Source organism: Hypomesus transpacificus, chromosome 17, assembly GCF_021917145.1.
Source record: "Hypomesus transpacificus isolate Combined female chromosome 17, fHypTra1, whole genome shotgun sequence".
In the NCBI taxonomy this organism is placed as follows: domain Eukaryota; kingdom Metazoa; phylum Chordata; class Actinopteri; order Osmeriformes; family Osmeridae; genus Hypomesus; species Hypomesus transpacificus.
This window is the reverse complement of record NC_061076.1, coordinates 16,824,993-16,846,090: the sequence shown is the minus strand read 5'-3', so window position 1 is coordinate 16,846,090 and position 21,098 is coordinate 16,824,993. Positions and strand designations below refer to the sequence as shown.

General features: G+C 47.8%; 2 protein-coding genes across 4 annotated transcripts; both read right to left on the bottom strand.

The window, feature by feature from the left end:
• Positions 1-117: 117 nt before the first annotated feature.
• grap2a (GRB2 related adaptor protein 2a) lies at positions 118-10,512 on the bottom strand. Of its 3 annotated transcripts, XM_047038510.1 has the most exons (9): positions 10,209-10,512; positions 5,607-5,678; positions 4,970-5,096; positions 4,448-4,539; positions 3,771-3,890; positions 3,006-3,195; positions 2,377-2,472; positions 1,624-1,737; positions 118-728 (listed from the first exon to the last, which is right to left on the bottom strand). In XM_047038510.1, exons 3-9 carry the CDS (start codon positions 5,045-5,047, stop codon positions 567-569), a joined length of 852 nt encoding a protein of 283 aa, XP_046894466.1. In that variant the 5' UTR covers positions 5,048-5,096; positions 5,607-5,678; positions 10,209-10,512; the 3' UTR covers positions 118-566. The 3 variants fall into 3 exon arrangements, with proteins under 3 accessions (XP_046894466.1, XP_046894467.1, XP_046894468.1); XM_047038511.1 differs by lacking the exons at positions 5,607-5,678; positions 10,209-10,512 and having other exon boundaries at positions 4,970-5,600; XM_047038512.1 differs by lacking the exons at positions 4,970-5,096; positions 5,607-5,678; positions 10,209-10,512 and adding an exon at positions 4,657-4,919.
• An 8,069-nt stretch (positions 10,513-18,581) lies between these two features.
• Positions 18,582-19,628, bottom strand: hspb9 (heat shock protein, alpha-crystallin-related, 9). The gene has a single exon (XM_047038522.1). It carries the CDS (start codon positions 19,449-19,451, stop codon positions 18,711-18,713), a length of 741 nt encoding a protein of 246 aa, XP_046894478.1. The 5' UTR covers positions 19,452-19,628; the 3' UTR covers positions 18,582-18,710.
• Positions 19,629-21,098: the final 1,470 nt, after the last annotated feature.

Genomic DNA, 21,098 nt, shown 5'->3' with positions numbered 1-21,098 from the left:
ACGTTACATATTGGAGAACGGTTGGAAATATTCCTTGCGGGATAAAGATAAATTTGTATGATTGTATTGAAATTTGCCATTTGCCAGAAAGTTTATACACAAAAAAGAAAGATTGTGTAGGGTCTCATTATTTTATTTTCACAGAACGTTAAACCTGGAAAAGAGTGCCGTTTGTTTGAAATACAAATCTCAGAGAGGGTTACAGTCTACTTTAAACATGTTTACTTGCCAAGGCCAACTGTAGGCCATCCAATATCGAATAACATTTCTGAACTGATCAAAACGAGAGGAGCTTAATATAAAAACATATGTGTGTGCCTGCTTTGTCTTTGTCATCTCAGATATGTCGGAACACTTAAAAAAAAGAAAGAAATCATCACACCATCGCTAAACAGGATATCATGGGAGTGCAGTGCGTCCCTCCAACAAGTAATGTTGATACAAACTCTCCTGCTGTGGCAACAGTTGTCTCCGTGGCCCCACCAGCACAGCCCATGTGGCTGATCAGACCTGCCACTGTGGACAGGGCCCAGGTGTGTTCCTGAGGCACGGTTCCAGGTCCTCTCTCACAGGGAGGTGATGTAGTTGGAGGGGAACAGCCCGCTTTTGCCTCGCAGCCGGCCTTTCCACCACGAGGGATCTGGACGGTCAATAACCTCGATGACATCACCGATGGAGAACCCCAGCTCGTCCTCTTCCTCAGCTATGAAGTCATACAGTGCTCTCACCTGCACGCGCACACGCAGACGCACACGCACACGCGCACACACACACAAACACACACACAGGGGTCTATGAAGTCATACAGCGCTTTCACCTGTATGGCACACACACACATGCACAAACACTCAATATTACTTGCAGTCAAAGCTGTTTTACTGTAGTATACATTACCTTTCAGCTCTGAAGCATTCAGATCCAGTTTCCTATGGAGAGCTGTCTACCTGAGAGATGGGCATGGGGAGGGGCTTACCTGAGGGAGGGGCATGGGGAGGGGCTTACCTGAGGGAGGGGCATGGGGAGGGGCTTACCTGAGGGAGGGGCATGGGGAGGGGCTTACCTGAGGGAGGGGCTTACCTGAGGGAGGGGCATGGGGAGGGGCTTACCTGAGGGAGGGGCATGGGGAGGGGAGGGGCTTACCTGAAGGAGGGGTCCAGGGAGGGGAGGGGCTTACCTGAGGGAGGGGCATGGGGAGGGGCTTACCTGAGGGAGGGGCTTACCTGAGGGAGGGGCATGGGGAGGGGCTTACCTGAGGGAGGGGCATGGGGAGGGGCTTACCTGAGGGAGGGGTCTAGGGAGGGGAGGGGCTTACTTGAAGGAGGGGTCCAGGGAGGGGAGGGGCTTACCTGAGGGAGGGGCATGGGGAGGGGCTTACCTGAGGGAGGGGCATGGGGAGGGGCTTACCTGAGGGAGGGGCATAGGGAGGGGCTTACCTGAGGGAGGGGCATGGGGAGGGGCTTACCTGAAGGAGGGGTCCAGGGAGGGGAGGGGCTTACCTGAGGGAGGGGCATGGGGAGGGGCTTACCTGAAGGAGGGGTCCAGGGAGGGGAGGGGCTTACCTGAGGGAGGGGCCAGGGGAGAGGGAGCGGCTTACCTGAGGGAGGGGGGTGGGGAGGGGCTTACCTGAGGGAGGGGGGTGGGCTCAGAGGTCCTGCGGGGGGCAGGAAGGGAGGCTGCAGGGCTGCTTCTCCCAACGCTACCGATGGTGTGAGCTCTCTCCTCCATCACTCTCTTACTCTGGACACAGAACACACAGGGTCTCAGGGCAGACAGTGAGCTCTCTCCTCCATCACTCTCTTACTCTGGACACAGAACACACAGGGTCTGAGGGCAGACAGTGAGCTCTCTCCTCCATCACTATCTTACTCTGGACACAGAACACACAGGGTCTCAGGGCAGACAGTGAGCTCTCTCCTCCATCACTCTCTTACTCTGGACACAGAACACACAGGGTATCAGGGCAGACAGTGAGCGCTCTCCTCCATCACTCTCTTACTCTGGACACAGAACACACAGGGTCTCAGGGCCGACAGACGTCCCACCGGCCACACCCTCAGTGTGTGTGTGTGTTTCCTGTAACCGTGGGACAGAGCAGCTACTGCAGGGTCTCACATGGTGGAGGTCAGGGTTCGAAATGACCTCTGACCTCCTCGGGGGGAGGTGTCCACTGACATGTCAATCATTTAAAAGTTCTGAAGACAATTTTGCCATTTTGTATGAGTCGTATCCACTTTTAAAAGTTTTTTTAATCTAATGTTTGGAATTCTGATTTTGAACAATAAATGGAGATGATGTAACTTGAGCTTATGATGTGTCACAAGGAGAGGTGAGTTTTCATGTGCCAGTTGGCAGAGCAGGTGAGGGCAGGTGAGTTACCGTCTGGCTGTGGGACTGCTCTGACGCGCGGCGCGACGCTGGACCGCTGGCCTGGTGGCCCTGAGCCCTTGGGTCAGGAAGGCTGCCTCTCTTCATCTGGGAGACACACAGAGGCCAGTAGAGGGTTGTTTACATGGGCCCTCACAGGCCAGGAGAGGGTTGTTTACATGGGCCCTCACAGGCCAGGAGAGGGTTGTTTACATGGGCCCTCAAAGGCCAGGAGAGGGTTGTTTACATGGGCCCTCAAAGGCCAGGAGAGGGTTGTTTACATGGGCCCTCACAGGCCAGGAGAGGGTTGTTTACATGGGCCCTCAAAGGCCAGGAGAGGGTTGTTTACATGGGCCCTCACAGGCCAGTAGAGGGTTGTTTACATGGGCACCACTTCCTCACAGCCGTTAGGCTCCTCCCCAAGGGAGAGACCACCTGCCAGATGTACCAACTGCCTGCAGGGGTGTTCATGAAAAAAGATTCTGATCCAACGATTTTTTTTCACACAACACTTTACATGAAACAACATTTTAAAAATAGACGTTAGAGGCTAGGGCTAGAGGCTGGAGGCTAGGGTTTGTTTAGGTATTCACTAAAGGTGTGCTGGGTTATGGCCTCAAAGACTCTCACGGCTGCAACACCTGTTGGGTGGTCGCTAGGCTCCTGCCGTCTTGACTACCGTCGTGCAGGAAGATGTCCGACTGTTTGGAAATGGAGTTGGTCTTGTAGTAGTTCACCATCTTGTTAAGGGAAGTGAACTTCTCCGCCCACAGGAAGTAGGCTCCCTTGCTGTCCTTCATCACCCTGAAGTGCTGCACATCAAACTCATGTCTGTGGAGAGGAGACATACAGCGGGTCACATTCTCACATGGAGTTTATTTAGGTTTGACGGAAACTGTGGCCATTCCTCATGTTTGCTCATATGTGGCTAAGGAGTCACACTCGAAACCATTCTGATAACTCAATGTGATATTCCCCTACTGGTCAGTAGGGATATTGCAGAAATCAGCTGTCAGTCTCGTCAATAACAGCGGCTCTGTGCACACTAGATTATGTTTTTTAACATCGAAGTGATGAAATGACAAATGGTACGGGGATGTGAGAAACACTGAAACAACAGATGATGCTGTTAAACTGAACTCAGTAAGCTGTAAGTCGACTGCCCCGACCATCGCTCCTGCCTGCACGCACACACACACACACACACATATATACACACACACAAATACGTATACATATACACACATAGACAGTTTTTCTATCCTAGCAGGGCCTAAACATGAATTCCCATTCAAAATTGTGTTCTCTTACCACAAACCCATATCCCAACCTTAACATGAACACACACACACACACACACACACACACACACACACACACACACACACACACACACACACACACACCTGACGGAGATGGAGAAGTCTCCAGGGGAGTTCTGGCTCCCTCGGATCAGGAAGCTGCCCACCTGGTGGGACCTCAGCACATCCTCTGCAGTGCTGCGGGTTGCATCCTCCTGGAACCAGCTGCAGAGAGAGAGAGAGAGTGGGGGGGGGGGGGAAGAGAGAGAGAGAGGGAGAGAGGGGGGGAGGAAGAGAGAGAGAGGGGGGGAGGAAGAGAGAGAGAGGGGGGGAGAGGAAGAGAGAGAGGGATAGAGGTTGGGACAGGAAGAGAGAGAGAGAGAGAGAGAGAGAGAGAGGAAGAGAGAGAGAGAGTGGGGGGAGAGGAAGAGAGAGAGGGAGAGAGGGGGGGGGGGTGGTGAAAGAGGGAGAGGAAGGGGGAGAGAGAGAGAGGGGGGGGGGGGATGGTGAGAGAGGGGGAGGGAGGGGGAGAGAGGAGAGGGGGGATGGTGAGAGAGGGAGAGGGGGGGGAGAGATCCACACACACACACACATCAATGGACATACACACAGACATCTACTCCCAAAACAAGAATTTAATGATAGTATCCCTGCATCTTCTAATTCAAGTTTTGTATAATCCAAATGTGTTTCAACCGACTCAAGTAAAGAACGATGAACATTTTGTCTTGGTAAAAATAGAATAAATGAATAATCAAACAAACAGATTGCTCATAATTTACCTTGGGATTGATCTGTCAACATAGTTCTTGGGCACAAAGCCTCGGAGGCCGTTCATTTCAGCTTTCAGCCAGTCGTCCTCAGCACCTAGGATCTGACGACAAAGAACCAAGACTACTGTCACGGAGAAAGACAAGAGTCCAGAAGTGTGACACCCCGTGAATGTTTAACAAGGGAATTGAAGACTGAAAAAGCCCCAAAAAAGAGATACCTAATATTACGATATTCAGAAGTTAATTTCCTTTTTCTAAAGATGTAATGTTTCACCCAAATTGCTATATGTGGAGTGCAAAAAAAGCTGCCATTACAATCGGAACAAATGTGAAACAGAAGCATCTTGACTAGTGGCTTCACACTTTAGGACCCTGCTGTTTCAGTATTATCAAAACTATGATTTTTTTAACGTCTCACTATCACATTCGACAGTTGTCGAGTGACTAAAAGCCTTCATTCCAGGCTGTGACACCTGTCTTCTTCTGTGGTTTCTGGTTCTGTGGTTTCACCTCAGACACACACACACACACCTTGATCACGTCGCCCTTCCTGAAGCTCAGCTCATCTTCCTCCGTGGCGTCAAAATCGTACTTTCCCCTGGCCTCCATGTTAGCAGACTGGGCAGGGGGAGAACAGTAAGTCTGCACAGCAACACAGCTGCAGGTGCATCCAAGTGAGAAGAATCAAAGGGAACAAAATTATTCATTCAGCCATCACATTTATTTACATTAATTCATTTAACAGACGCTTTTATCCGAAGCGACTTCCAGCCATGCCAGCTGTGCCATTACGGCACAGAGACCTTTTTCTTTCTCTTTCTACTGTAACTGCGGGTCCTACCAATGCAGCTGAACTGAAACGCACAGCAGACAGAGACACATAACAGCTGCTGGTTTACAGCTCTCTTTCGCAGCTCTTTGCAGAGTCGGTGCAGCAATGTGGTTGTGAAATAGTTCATATTTTTGGAAGAGAGAGCAGAGAGTAGGTCTGATGTAAAGATATAAGAGCTGAGCAACAGGTTCCGGTCCTGGGACTGTGAGGACAGCTGCTGGCAGTGCATGTCTGGAGACTCACATTCATTATAACATACGTAAATGAAAAGTGGACCAAAAACAAATATTTATGGAATTTTATAAACAAAAAAAGTCCCACTGCATTTCCCCTTACCTCCAGACTCAAGGATGAGGAATGAGATTTGTGCGTCAGCACCTCCCAGAATACACCATGTGTCCTGTGTACCTTCGGGGAAAAACAGACATGAGCATTAGGATGGTTGAGATCACGTAATAAGAAGCAGGGCTCTCAAGCAGGGGCGTAGCCACGGATAGGCACAGGCCTACCCAATTTGATCTAAGGCCTACCCCAAAACGAAAATATCTCTGAAAAACTATGCAGCGGGTGCACATCGCAAAGTAAATAAGTAACAAAACTGACAAGATGCCTATCCATATTTTTCTAGGCCTACCCAAAACGATTATTCTGGCTATACCCCTGCTCTCAAGTCTCACGCATTCGCTGCGAGACTCACATTTCAGCCATTTCTCACGCAACACCTTGTATTGCTCACGCATTTCAGACATTTCTCATGCTGAGAACGAAGGGATAACTTGTCCCGCTATCCACTAGGCGCAGGCGTGTATATACCAGTATATACACACACACTTATATCACACTGACACTTATATACACTGTATAAAGCAGGATCCCAAACCAGCTCCTCACAGGTTCATCCCCTGAGCATCACACATCACAGTTGATCATGATGTTTTAAAATGTAGACTCCTTAACTAAGGACTCTCGGAGCAAGCAGTTGCTTGGTTCTCAAACTACCTTATTAATAGGTCTCAGTGCATTAAATATGATGGTTTATGTTCTGATCTTGCAGCCATCTACGAGGGTGTTCCACAGGGCTCTGTATTAGGTCCACTTTTATTCACTTTTTATATTAATAATCTAGGTCAAAATGTGTCAGATGAAAATCTTTATTTTTATGCTGATGACATTGTTATATACTGCTGTGCGTCAACTCTTTTAATGCCACTGAAAACTTGCAAAATGCTTTTATTGTTTTCCAAAATAACCTACTTCAGCTGAAACTAGTTTTAAATGCAGATAAGACTAAATGTGTGTTGTTTACCAACGCTAAGAACAGGCCACTAAATATTGCTTCAGTGGTCACTCTTGAGGGAAGTGAAATAGAGTTTGTTAACTCCTATAAATACCTGGGTATTTTGATTGATGACTCCCTCACTTTTAAGCCACATGTTCTGTATCTGGTGAAAAAGCTGAGGCTAAAGCTGGGTTTTTATTTTCAAAATAAGTTGTGTTTTTGTTTTTAGGTAAAAAAGCAACTTGTTGCCGCCACGTTTTCATCTGTACTGGACTATGGTGATCTGTTGTATATGCACTCCTCTGCTCAGTGTCTTCATAAGGTTGACACAGCATACCATGCAGCCTTGAGGTTCATTACAAACTGTAAAGCTCAGACTCACCACTGTGAGTTATACTCTCAGGTAGGATGGCCTGCTCTGACCACCCGTAGGCTCTGTCATTGGTATGTCTTTACTATACAAAAACTATATTTGTATGTATACTGCTGCCTGTCTTGGCCAGGTCTCCCTTGAAAAATAAATTCTTAATCTCAATGGATCTCTCCTGGTTAAATACAAGTTATAATAATAATCACTTCGGATAGCAAATCAACTTTTTACAATACAAAGCAATAAAGCTCAAAACCGCATCCCAATCAGGTCACCTGATCGTGCCTGTCAGTCAGGTCACCTGATCGTGCCTGTCAGTCAGGTCACCTGATCGTGCCTGTCAATCAGGTCACCTGATCGTGCCTGTCAGTCAGGTCACCTGATCGTGCCTGTTAATCAGGTCACCTGATCGTGCCTGTCAGTCAGGTCACCTGATCGTGCCTGTTAATCAGCCCCAGAAGGCAATCAGCTATTACTGCGTACCTCACACAGCTTCTAAGATCGTCTTCCTCACACCTGTTCTAAGATCTGCTAACGCTACCTCACACCCAGATGCGGTTCTAGTGATTTTGGGGCCCTAGGCAGAGACTGGTTAAGGCCCCTAATTAATGTAATTCTTTGCCTGGCTTTCTCCTTCTTTAATGTCCTTGTCAAATCGTCTTCAGGAATAGCTGAAGCCGCTAACCTATACACATTAGTAGCCTAGTGTTAGCCGCAGGTGCTAAACTAGCGTTACTACTATTGCTAACATTGTTGGCAGAATAAAAAAATGTCATCTTTGGGAGAGTGGCAATAAAAGTTTAGTTTTCCTCCTTCCGTCTTTTGCTGCACCCCTAACATATAAACGTTTCATAATTTCATGATATCGTTTCAAAGTCTAACTGATTAAGATACCGAACGTATTTTGCGCTGCTGGGCTGAGAAACAATATGGGACAAGACAAGCTAGGGGGGTTTGGATTTCTTTCACACATGAATAATGTAATGGAAGGCAGGATATCATTTGATAACATGTTTGGGAGAAGCACAAATATGAAAATTAACATACTGTACTATATATCATATTTTTTTTATTTTCACCGGACCCCCAGGCATTCTGAGGCCCTAGGCAGCTGCCTACTTTGCCTAATGGTAGCGTCGCCTCTGCTCACACCAGATCTAAGTTATTTTACCTCACACTGCTTATAAGTTAAACACAAATTCCCCTCTGAGAATAAAATGTTCCAGTTCCGCAAAACAACAGCTTCAGTAAATCAATAACTACAATGTGTCTGGGCAGAGGTAGGATCTGAGGCAGGGTAGAGGCAGGGCAGAGGCAGGGCAGAAGCAGGATCTGAGGCAGGGTAGAAGCAGGATCTGAGACAGGGTAGAGGCAGGGCAGAAGCAGGATATGAGGCAGGGTAGAGGCAGGGTAGAAGCAGGATCTGAGACAGGATAGAGGCAGGGCTGACACAGGGTATGAGGCAGGGCCTACTACTCCTAACGCAGCTGCTCAGAGGCCTCTCTGTTCTCCCTTGTGTCTCTGGGGCAGACAAGAGCCTCAGTAACCTCAGGCCCTTAGGCCTCATCCCTCTGGCCTCATCCTTCTGGCCTCTGGATGGGGAGGCTCAAATAGCGTGAGAAATGTAATTCAATTACACAAACAATGTCAGCCCAGTTTCACTTGATAAGCCTCGTCTCCACTCCCCTCGATACAAGAAACCGGAGGACAAATTATCCAAAAAGTCAACGGTGAAAGTTTACTTATTCACTTTAATAGCTCACATATTGTCTTCAAAACCTCACTCACACGATGATCCGGGTGAATGGGTGAGATACAAATTAGCCTGTATCAATAGGCTGGACGTTGATCCCTGGACAGTATGGCACCAAGCCAGCGCCCAGACAGGACCCCCCTGGTACAGGGGGACAGGACTCCCCTGGTACGTAGAGACAGGACTCCCCTGGTACTTGGAGACAGGACTCCCCTGGTACTTGGAGACAGGACTCCTCTGGTACGGGGAGACAGGACTCTTGTCTTCCCGTACAGGACTCCTGAACCCCCCCCCCCCCCCCGGGACGCGATCCGGACGCGCTATTGAAATCCAGGAAACTTGGGATGTCTGAAAATGCCCATCTTGGATTCTAACTGAGGAAGTTCCATGAAGGCCATTTCTGATGACTTGATTGACAAGTGTCTGGAAATCCCCTCTTCTGTGGTAGGACTGAGACAACTAGTGGACTAGTCTATCAGACAGGTAAATTGTGGACGCAAAATGAAACATCACAGGCAAGAAGAAAGTGTAGCTTTAGTATTGATGTGTCAACTGTTTCTGTGCTAGACCTCTGACGGGGCTAGCATGTCTGTTGACCCCTGACGGGGCTAGCATGTCTGTTGACCCCTGACAGGGCTAGCATGTCTGTTGACCTCTGACGGGGCTAGCATGTCTGTTGAGCTCTGACAGGGCTAGCATGTCTGTTGACCTCTGACGGGGCTAGCATGTCTGTTGAGCTCTGACAGGGCTAGCATGTCTGTTGACCTCTGACGGGGCTAGCATGTCTGTTGACCTCTGACGGGTCTAGCATGTCTGTTGACCTCTGACAGGGCTAGCATGTCTGTTGAGCTCTGACAGGGCTAGCATAACAGGTACAGAATCGTTGGCAGTGCCAATTGGGTGATTGATTAAATGGCTCGGATTGAGGTCCCCCCCCCCACACACACACACACCACACCGTAAGTGTGGTGTTTTAACCTTCGACCAGACAATGAGGAACATGACTAAAATAACATTTTAGGGGAAGTCAGTGCTACATAAAACCATCGGTTTCAGTTGTATTTCTAATGATTATTAGATGTGTGTGTGTGTGTGTTATTTTACAGCCTTTGTATGGGTAAAAAAAAGCGAGTGGTTGTTTTAAATATACATGAAAGCAATAGTTAAATACCATGTTCAGTCTAATTATCGGTCATTAAATGTGTTTGGATTTGTCTCTAACCGCTGGGCCCCGCACGGCAACATGATTCACCCAAATGAGACTACCACGCTACAGTTACAGTGGACGAGTATACAGGTGACTAATTATTGTGGTTCAGGAGTAGGCTACCGTGGGAATATCGCCAGAGGAACATGTTCCAGCCTGCGCGAGAGTCGATATAACCTGTACACCTGCCGACTGAACACAGTAATTGTTGCTTTACGTTATCTTGACACACACATGCGTAGTCTGCAATATTTTGTTATTTTGTGTCGTTTGACGATTTGTTAACATTGTAGTGCAGGACAAGATAAGTGCCTACTGCATTTTCTTACCTTGTGAGTTGGTTGCTGTGGGGCGCCTTGACACTGAAAGACAGGGTGGAGGATGCACGGACCGCTCCGTCACTCACACACTTGTATCAAAAGCTTTCAGATGAACGAATTGCATTTAGAAAAAACAGTTATTACGATGTGCAAACGTTATCAAGGTACAATTCTACGTTCGGCGTCATGTCAACTGAAGTTTTAGATTGACGGTGAGAGTCGCGTGCGGTCGGCCCTGCTCCAAACGCGCGCAATCTCACGTCGATAGGGATAAAGAAATGGAAACTAAAGTTTAGATTAACTCTGTTGCGCTGTCTATGAGACCGCCTCTTTATCACCACTCACATACAGAGAGAGGGAGAGAGAGGGAGAGAGAGAGAGAAATACGGTCAAACGTGATAGTCTAAAATGATCTGTTTGGGTAACTATTCTTGGAAATCTGACAATCTGTGAATGTGCATTCAAAAAGACAGCTTTATCGTCACAATTTGCACAAGATGTCACAGGATGTCCGTATACAGATACTGAGGTTTTTCTGGACAACAGTCTCCATGTCATGATAATGTAGTTAACTTTCCCGTAGGCCGACTTGCATTCATTACATATTATGGCACATGAAATACACGTTAGAACACAGGGCTGTTTAGCTTCTCTGCTGAAATAACAAGCAAACATTTTAAAGATTATACATTTGTATGTTCTGCTTTTAGATAGACAGGGAAAGCCTTGGTCTGTCAGTGGTCTTCAACCCTAGCTGGTCCTCAGGGCCCACCCTGCATCTAGATGTTTCCCAGCTCCAACACACCTGGTTCTAATGAACGGATTGTTATCAAGCTCAGCAGAAGCCAGATAACGAGCCGTTCATTAGAACCAGGTGTGCTGTAGCAAGGAAACGTCTAGATTCAGGGGTGTCAAACTCATTTTCACCAAGGGCCACATCATGGTTGCCATCAAAGGGCCAGTTGTAACTACATTTCTGTTTTATTTTTATTTTTTCCAGCTTTATTTCAGGCACTTGGCCCATTTCAGAGAACTACGATGTAACGATGTTTACGATGTAAAAACATCGTTTTTAGCTGTAGCATTTGTGAACCTATTCTGCTACGATTGCACTCCGGCTTTTATTCTTGGACAATCTGCAGTTTTTCTTGGAGACTATATTTGGCATATTTATCTCCGTGTTTGGAGTCAAAATGCCGACGGAGATTGACTCTTTAACGACCGACATTGCCTCATAACAGAAAATACATAACGGTTTTATTCCTAGAAAACAAGTATTCGCTTTCACATCTTTCTTGACACTGCCTTCCATCCAGGGCCAGATGCAGCCTGCTTTGAATGGGGTTGCAGTGAACATTGTTGGGATGATTACGGAAAGGGATCGTATTATTTTTCGAGACTGCTTATCGATTCGTCCGAGTGTTAATCAGGCGCGGAGCCAGACGTTGTAAACATTCGGGGATAAGCCCAAATTTAGGACGTATTCTGGGTTTGATGTGATGCTAGATAGTGACTTCCACAGTTTATGTGAGCGCCCACAGTGCGCATCAGCCTATTCGATAAGGCAACTGTTGCGCTGCATTATGGGATTAGTAGTTTTTGTGTTATTGGTGCTTCATATAGACCAATTATTTAGTTGTAAACAATCGGGATGCGCGCGCACTGTGGCTGCAGAAAACCGGGAAAGGATAGCATTTTAAATGGCAAAAGGACCACACGGATAATACAAATAGTTAAATTTAAAAAGAACAAAAGCGTCGAGGAGGACATTACTAGGCGATTACCCAATGATCTGTCGCATCAGAATTTTGATTTAGGTCAAGAAAGTCTTGAAATTTGAGTGAGAATGTCGCCCGGTACAGACCGCATAGTCGAGCGGCAACCATGTCTTCACGTCATGTCAACGTTAATAATTTTACACTTTTACAGTCAATTCTACATTTAAAAAGTCGAGCAGGGCAGCTATTAAGAGATATGGGAATTCTGCTTTTAAAGTCAGCTGGTCCGATTATTTTTCTGATTTGTTTAAACTGGCAATTGTTAAGGATAGTGTAAACTGGGTGTTGAGAGGAAGAATGATACACGGTTAAGCATCGGACCATGTTACTTGTAGTTTAATTAGTAATGATGCAATCACAAGATACACAATGAAAACAACACACCAAGATGTCCGTAGTCTAGTACAATGAATCAGTCGATGATGCAAAAGCAGTCGTCCCACCAAAACAGAGTATAAGATTAGAACGAACGAAGGCCTTCGTTGAGAAAGTGGTCGTGACAGAATATCAGAGAAAGTTCTGCCCCTCCCAAGTTCTGTCTCCCCGCCCTTGGGAGACAGATCTTGTACTCCCCAGAGAGGGAGGTCTGGTGAGTGGCCATTGGTCAGGAGACCTTGGGGTGGCTATTGTTAACCAATTAAATGTCCAGGGCGTTCATGCTGGCGCAAGGTGGGCAGTCCACGGACCTGGTGATGTTAGGAGAGGGAGGGGGCAGAGAAGACCCACAGGTCTGGTGTTGTTCAGGGAGGGGGGTGGACAAGACCCACAGGTCTGATGCAATCCAAGGGGGGGGGGGGGTTTGAGTTCTCCAGAGTTGAGAGCAGGTCATCTCGAGGTCCTGATGATATACGGGGTGGGGTCTTCAAGGGGAAGGGGAGAGGGTAAGACCACTCCTAGGTCAGATGATGTAAAGGGGCAGATGGGCTCCAAGGAGAAGGGGAGCATCCAGTGAGAAGGGGGGGGGGGGCAGGGTCTCCAGGGGAAGGGGGCATATTATCCATAGTAAGAACTGTCCGGTCTGACTCGTCCTGAAGCAGAGAAGAGTTATGTTCCCAGCATCACCTTATCTCCCAAGTTGACACTTTTACTCCCATGAGCTGACTAGCTCATTGTGCTCACACCAGTCCCTGAGCGTCACGAACTCGCCTCCCAAGTCAGTTTGCCTGACATCTGCATTCTTGTCCACACACCAAAGTTACATTTCAATGTTTCTTATCTGTTACTTTATTAAATCAATTGATCACATTCAATATTTGTATCTTAGTTATTAGCATTACAAAACATGTGTGTTTACAAATTCATATTAGATATTGATTGGTATAGCAGCATTGATCAGCAGTATAATGCTATCATTCCCTCACAATCCCTCCTTTGACACCACTATGTGGTGTCAACATTAAAACTGGATATTTTAAAGTTTCATGGATCCCTCCTTTCACACCCTCTAAAGGGTGTGACAACACAAATTTAAAATATCCCAGTCTGGCAGTAAAGGCAAATCAGTTGTTAACTAGGTTAAACATGCGTAAAACACTTAAGCAATGAACCAAAATACAGTCAAACTAGATGTTAAAATGCAAAATCAGTCGATAACTAGGTTAAACATGCGCATATGGTCATCAAAACAATCAAAATTTAATATTTTAAAGTTTTCATGGATCCCTCCTTTCACACCCTTTAAAGGGTGTGACTACACAAATTTAAAATATTATGAACCTGTGTGAGCAAACAATGGAGGTTAGTTCAGATGAGCAATAAGAAACAGTCAGTCAGATTACAGGAAGATATATATAACTTTTTTTTTTTTTTTTCACTAGGACTCACCCTCCTTTCACACCCTCTAAAGGGTGTGACGACCATATCTTACGATCAGTCAATCTGTTAAACAGAACATTAAAAGAGTCAATACATGTAGAAAGAAACTGTTAATTCGGACAGGATATTTTAAAGTTTTCTTGGAATCCCTCCTTTCACACCCTTTAAAGGGTGTGACAACTAACACAACATTTAAAATATCCCGTTAAGGAACACAATGCTTAGAACGATAATAATGAGACTATGCAGCGTTATGGCCAAGTGGTGTGGACACACTGGACACAGTGGGAAAACCCTAATGATGTTATAGGGGAAAACCGCTGTCACTGCCCCCACCACTTGTCTTTTTTATCGCTGCCTTCTTTAAACCCAGTATCCGGGTTGACTGTGTATTTGGTCTGCCACCAGTCTAATATTTTATAACCTGGCCTTAATTCAACGTGCGATGGACGCCACTCCATTTGTCCTCTCCTTAAAGACACATAAACATAATTTTCTCTTGTTTGAAACAGACATAAAACAAACATGACAGATACATATAGGCAACATAAGGCAAACATAACAGACACACACAGATAGCAAGGTCACGTCTGACCATAAATACTTGTTGTTCCACCACTGGTTGGAATCAAACAATAACAGCTGTAGTAATGCCATGTACCACTAGTCGGAGCCAGACAAAATAGAACTGCAATAATGCCATCCACCACCAGTCGGAGCCACAGACAAAACACAACTGCAATAATATAATCCACCACCAGTCTGAGCTCACCAACCACCCAACTGCCACCAGCCGGATCCAGGCTAGTAACAGCTGCAACCCACTGTCACCAGTCAATGCCAACCACCAAAATAATTGTATTAGCGCTTACCTGTTGCTGGTCGTAGCTGTGGGTAGAGTCTCAAAGATCCATACATACACATCAGTATTAGAGAGAGAGAGAGAGACAAGGAGTTTAGTTGGCACCGGTAGGTCTCAGCTCCTTGACCAGAGAAGAGGTAAAGAGAGAGAGAGACATAGAGAGAGAGAGAGAGAGAGAGAGAGAGAGAGAGAGAGAGAGAGAGAGTGTGTGTAGTGCAAGAGAGGGGAGGGGAGGGGTGGGGAGGTGTGTGAAGGGAGAGAGTGTGTGAGAGGGGAGTGGTGGGGAGGTGAGGTGTGTGAAGGGAGAGATGAGAGGGTGTGTGAGAGGGGAGGGGTTGGAGGGGTTGGGAGTTGAGGGGAGGTGTGTGAAGGGAGAGAGTGTGTGAGGGGGGGGAGGGGAGGGGAGAGAGGAGAGGAGGGGGGAGGAGAGGAGAGGGGAGGTGGGGAGAGCGAGAGAGAGAGAGAGGGCGAGAGTGAGAGAGTGTGTGAGAGGGTAGGGGTTGGAGGGGGTAGGGAGTTGAGGGGAGGTGTGTGAAGGGAGAGGAGAGGAGAAAGGAGAGGAGTGGAGAGGGGAGGAGAGGAGAGGGGAGGAGAGGGGAAGGGAGGGGAGGTGTGTGAAGGGAGAGTGTGTGAGAGGGGAGGGGTGAGAGGAGAGGAGAGGGGAGGGGAGAGGTGCGAGGGGAGAGATACACATTATTAACCCAACAATGCTAAGAGATAGCGAGAGAGATAGCGAGAGAGAGAGAGAGAGAGAGAGAGAGAGAGAGAGAGAGCGAGAGAAAGGGAGAGCTTTGTCTAAAATGCGCCATGCTCGAACCTCGGCATGGCCCCATCCCGACAATGCAATAGAGAGAAAGGGAGAGAAAGCAAGAAAGAGAGAGAGTCTGCTTGTGAAATGTGCCCTGCTCGAACCTCGGCATAGCCCATTCCAGCAATGCAGTAGATAGGGAGAAAGAGAGAGAAAGCAAGAAAAAGAGGTTTGCTACTCCTTAAATCTCCACAAACATATTATTTACTTTATTATTTATGACTATCAGAAACTGCCAGGTGCTCCCGTCACAGTGTGACTACTGCCAGACCCCGCCTCGTTTCACGCAGAAACTGCCAGGCGCTCCCGTCACAGTGCCACATCTGCCAGACCCCACCTCGTTTCACAATAGACACAATCAGAAACTGCCAGGTGCTCCCGTCACAGTGTGACTACTGCCAGACCCCCGCCTCGTTTCACGCAGAAACTGCCAGGCGCTCCCGTCACAGTGCCACATCTGCCAGACCCCACCTCGTTTCACAATAGACACAATCAGAAACTGCCAGGTGCTCCCGTCACAGTGTGACTACTGCCAGACCCCGCCTCGTTTCACGCAGAAACTGCCAGGCGCTCCCGTCACAGTGCCACATCTGCCAGACCCCACCTTGTTTCACAATTACAAATGTATCATTGAGTTTGCATCAACGTTAATCTCTCTATGGACAATTTGATTCAAAGTGTGCAGCCCAGAGTCACAGTACAGTGCAGTTTAAAGACACTCACTCCTAAAAGCTAAAGTCCTAAGCTATGCAGATTTCGTTTAAACAGGCTCTGCTGACCTTATTTTTGTGGATATCCAAGTGAGTGTCAGTGAACCACAGCTGTCCCGCTCCTGCCGGCTGGGGTCCCCTTCTCAGGGACCTCTCGTCCAGATCTCTCACCCAGGCACGTCGGAAGGTCACCAATTGTTAAGGATAGTGTAAACTGGGTGTTGAGAGGAAGAATGATACACGGTTAAGCATCGGACCATGTTACTTGTAGTTTAATTAGTAATGATGCAATCACAAGATACACAATGAAAACAACACACCAAGATGTCCGTAGTCTAGTACAATGAATCAGTCGATGATGCAAAAGCAGTCGTCCCACCAAAACAGAGTATAAGATTAGAACGAACGAAGGCCTTCGTTGAGAAAGTGGTCGTGACAGAATATCAGAGAAAGTTCTGCCCCTCCCAAGTTCTGTCTCCCCGCCCTTGGGAGACAGATCTTGTACTCCCCAGAGAGGGAGGTCTGGTGAGTGGCCATTGGTCAGGAGACCTTGGGGTGGCTATTGTTAACCAATTAAATGTCCAGGGCGTTCATGCTGGCGCAAGGTGGGCAGTCCACGGACCTGGTGATGTTAGGAGAGGGAGGGGGCAGAGAAGACCCACAGGTCTGGTGTTGTTCAGGGAGGGGGGTGGACAAGACCCACAGGTCTGATGCAATCCAAGGGGGGGGGGGGGGTTTGAGTTCTCCAGAGTTGAGAGCAGGTCATCTCGAGGTCCTGATGATATACGGGGTGGGGTCTTCAAGGGGAAGGGGAGAGGGTAAGACCACTCCTAGGTCAGATGATGTAAAGGGGCAGATGGGCTCCAAGGAGAAGGGGAGCATCCAGTGAGAAGGGGGGGGGGGCAGGGTCTCCAGGGGAAGGGGGCATATTATCCATAGTAAGAACTGTCCGGTCTGACTCGTCCTGAAGCAGAGAAGAGTTATGTTCCCAGCATCACCTTATCTCCCAAGTTGACACTTTTACTCCCATGAGCTGACTAGCTCATTGTGCTCACACCAGTCCCTGAGCGTCACGAACTCGCCTCCCAAGTCAGTTTGCCTGACATCTGCATTCTTGTCCACACACCAAAGTTACATTTCAATGTTTCTTATCTGTTACTTTATTAAATCAATTGATCACATTCAATATTTGTATCTTAGTTATTAGCATTACAAAACATGTGTGTTTACAAATTCATATTAGATATTGATTGGTATAGCAGCATTGATCAGCAGTATAATGCTATCATTCCCTCACACAATCTGAGTGAGACTACATCCCAGTTACACTGTTTTGACGTTAGCCTCAGCCAGACTCGCTCACTGGCAGTGTGCACAATGTTGTATTTCACTCCATTCTACACCAGAAACGTCAGGGAGGACTGCCTAATGTAGATACGAGTCTGGTGAAGATAGCCAGAATCTCGGATTTCTTTAACCTGTCTGTTTCATTCGTCATTTGCCTGAGAAAGCGACCTCCGTTAGCCAGGCTAGTTTTGCCCGATCACTTGGACAGGCTATTTAAGGGTATCGGGGTCAAGTGACTTTCGTGCATAGACAAGTGAACGTAAATGTATTTGTCCAAAGGCCAAGAGCCTCAAAAAGTTAATATCAATCCCTGCAATCCAGTGGCCAGAGATATATGATGACCTGAACGACACTCCAAGAGTAATAGAACGGGGAGAAGTTCGTCTTTTGCAACCCACATGCGCAGTTGAGCCTGCTTGACAGTTGTGTGACGTAGGGTGATCATTGGTCTATAGCCGTGCCATAAAAAAAAAAAATATATAAAATGATTTCGCTGGGTCGGATGTGGCCCGCCGGCGTTGAGTTTGACACTTATGGTAGAACATAGGTAAGTGTCAGAAGTGGCTGACGTTGTGAAGTGTGAACAAGCCGACCAGAATGAGGTCTACCGTCATCCAGGATAAAGACACCACCACAGTCTGTCTGTAGCTACGGGAACGCATCCCTGAGAGATCAGATCTGTCCTGGAAACCTACTTTCGTCGCAGGAAGTGGAGCTGGTGACGTGGCCAGAGCTGGTCCCACTGAGAGGGAGAAGCGTGTGACAGAAACCCCAGTGTGACCTGGGGCCCCTCACCTCACTGTAGACCTGGGGCCCCTCCCTCGCTTACACCCACCATCTACCACTAAACCTATCTTCCTTTGAATCAGTGCGTGTGTGTGTGTAATACTGTTCTACACTTCGCGGCCGTATGACTCAACACCAGGTCTGAAGATGTGTGTTGTTGCGCTTGCACACGACAATGGAAACAGAAACGGAAATAATTGTCGAGGAGCATCCGCACTCTAGGTCTGAGCAGAGCAGCGAGAGAAACCTCCCAAACCATTCGAGCGAGACCGTCGATTGAAAATCAAGAGCGTTTTAATCAAAACAGTTCAAATAAATAACATTTACAATGTAAAACAGTCCATTGGATTGACATAGCATCAGCAGTAAACAACACCGTCCTGTCTCCCTGGTCGGTATAGGTTCTTAAGCTGTGAGGGTTGCTTCCTCTGGCTTGCTCTTCGTAATCGGGATGTCCAGACATGTTCTGAAGCGGGCAGGGCCCTGACCCTCATCACTGATTGGTTGCTGGGCCTGGGGCTCACCACTGATTGGTTGCTGGGCCTGGGGTTTGTCAGTGATTGGCTGCAGGGCTGCGGGGGCATGGATCCGGAGCTTTCCGTCCTCCCCGAGTGAGCAGGACAGAGCGCTGAGGTCTAGGTGGGCGGGAAGGTCAAACTTCCGGGCGAATCCCTTCTGCTGAGAGGAAGAGGAGGAGAAGGAGGAGAAGGACGTCGCAGAGGAGGAAGACTGGACCTCCTCCGCCTGGGCCTTCTTCATGGCCACCACCGCCAGCCTCCGCCCCTCCAGCTTCACCTTGATCTCCTCGGGGAGGAATCCCTGGGCTTCCAGGGTCACGGAGAGATCGCTTCGCCCCCTGCTGGGATCTGCCTCCACCAGCTCCGCGGAGGGCCCCTCTCCCTGATCCAGGGCCTCCATGCCCCTCTGCCTGAGGAGGGGGGATCCCAGCTGGAACAGCTCCCCTGGAAGGCCTTGCTGGAGCTCCTTCATGAGGCTCTGGGTCATCTCAGCCCCCCTGTTGAAGAAGTCGTTCTGGAGGAGCGAGGTGGTGGCCGCGGCTCTCTGGGGTAGGGTCCCGAGCAGGCTGGCCTGGCTGAAGAAGGGGTCGTCCTTGAACATGTTGTCGAAGGTGGAGGGCAGGCTCATGTTGGCTGTTTTGTCCGTCTTGTTCCGATCGCTTCCGGAAGATTCCTTGGTGTGAGGATCTCTTGATGTGAAGATCTCTTGAGGTGAGGATCTCTTGAGGTGAGGATCTCTTGGAGCGGGAGTCTCTTGCTGGATTTGTGTGTCTTCACCCCGAGGTGTTGTGGACACTGAGCAGCAACTCAGCCTTATATACCATCCAGCCCCTCCCTCCCTCTCTCTATTTACACCTCATGAGCTCACAGAAGACCTTTGCTGGGTGTCAGTGGGGCAACGGGCAGGAATGCCACACCGCTACGCAGGCTTCTAAACGCGGCCCAGGGGCCTTGTCCTGTTTACTCCTTGACGGGCTGGAGTTTCTATTTCTTGCTCCGCCGTCGCTGGTCTTGGCCGTCTCGGGTTGCTCCCAGGACGAGCTCTCCCGGCTCAGGCTATTACCAGCCCTGTGTCAGGAGCTATTATCAGCCTGGTGACTGTCCGGAGGAGGGCCACCCCCCACACACTACCCTGTGATGTCACTGAGGCCCATTCCAGAGAGTTCCACCTGCGCTCTCACGTCACTGTAATCGTTTTCCTTCTCATTGTCGTTGAAGACACTATCAACCATGATATTAGTACTATTGTTGTTATCGTGTAAGTGTTTAGGTGCGTCATGTAATTCATGTATTTTGTTAAGTCTTGCCTGGCTGCAGGGCATTAACAACAATCTTAACTCATTCATGCCAATAAAGCTTTACTGATTTGAATCGAAAGACCTGTGCTAGCAGAGGCAGTCAAACAGAGCTCTGCTCCAACACACCTGATTCAAATGCAGGGGAACATCTTCTAGAACCAGCAGGGCAGAGGGTCCATTAGGACCCGGGTTGAGAACCCCTGACTTAGAGCCTCCCTGCTGAGAATAACAAGAGTCCCCCCCCCCCTCCACCCCCACCCCCCTACACCCCCCTTCACCCCCTCCCCCCCCCTCCCGGGGTGAAGGGAAGCCAGGGGAAGACTGGGAACAGTCAGGGAAGATTAGTCACTGCATGATCTCACACTCTATAATAAACCACTGGTAACTCCTGCTCTTGCTACTCAGCATGATTGCTGCTGCTTATAAACAGTGACTCACACAGTCAAGCACACTCATCAAAACTGTGACTGACCTGTTTCTGTTGTGTTAATCAGCTCCATAGCATACCATGGGAAATACTCAGGAATCATTTTGTTCACATTTTTGCATTTGGCATAAACTCAAAGTGAGATACAAATAGTTCATGTTGTAAATTATTAAATTCTGATTATTTAATATTCATGAATATAAAGTTGAACTGTGTCATCCCTTGGGCTTATACACCCCGGCATGTTATATTTAGTTATACTTTCCAAATAATATTAAACGAACAATGATTGATAAATGTTTCATTCCTGAATCAAAGAACAAACTGTTTTAAAGTCAGACACTTTGAAGTTACCATAGAACTCAAGGACAACACTAAAATATCAGTCTCGTCTATTACATCCTATTCTAGTCCAGTCTAGTCTGGTCAAGTCTAGGGTAGTCTGTTCCGGTCTCTTCTCTCAGTTTATGGGGATTTATTGCAGTACACTTTAAAGGCCAACAGAGGTCAGTGCTGAGCAATATTGCTGTTTTGAATGTACTAACATCTC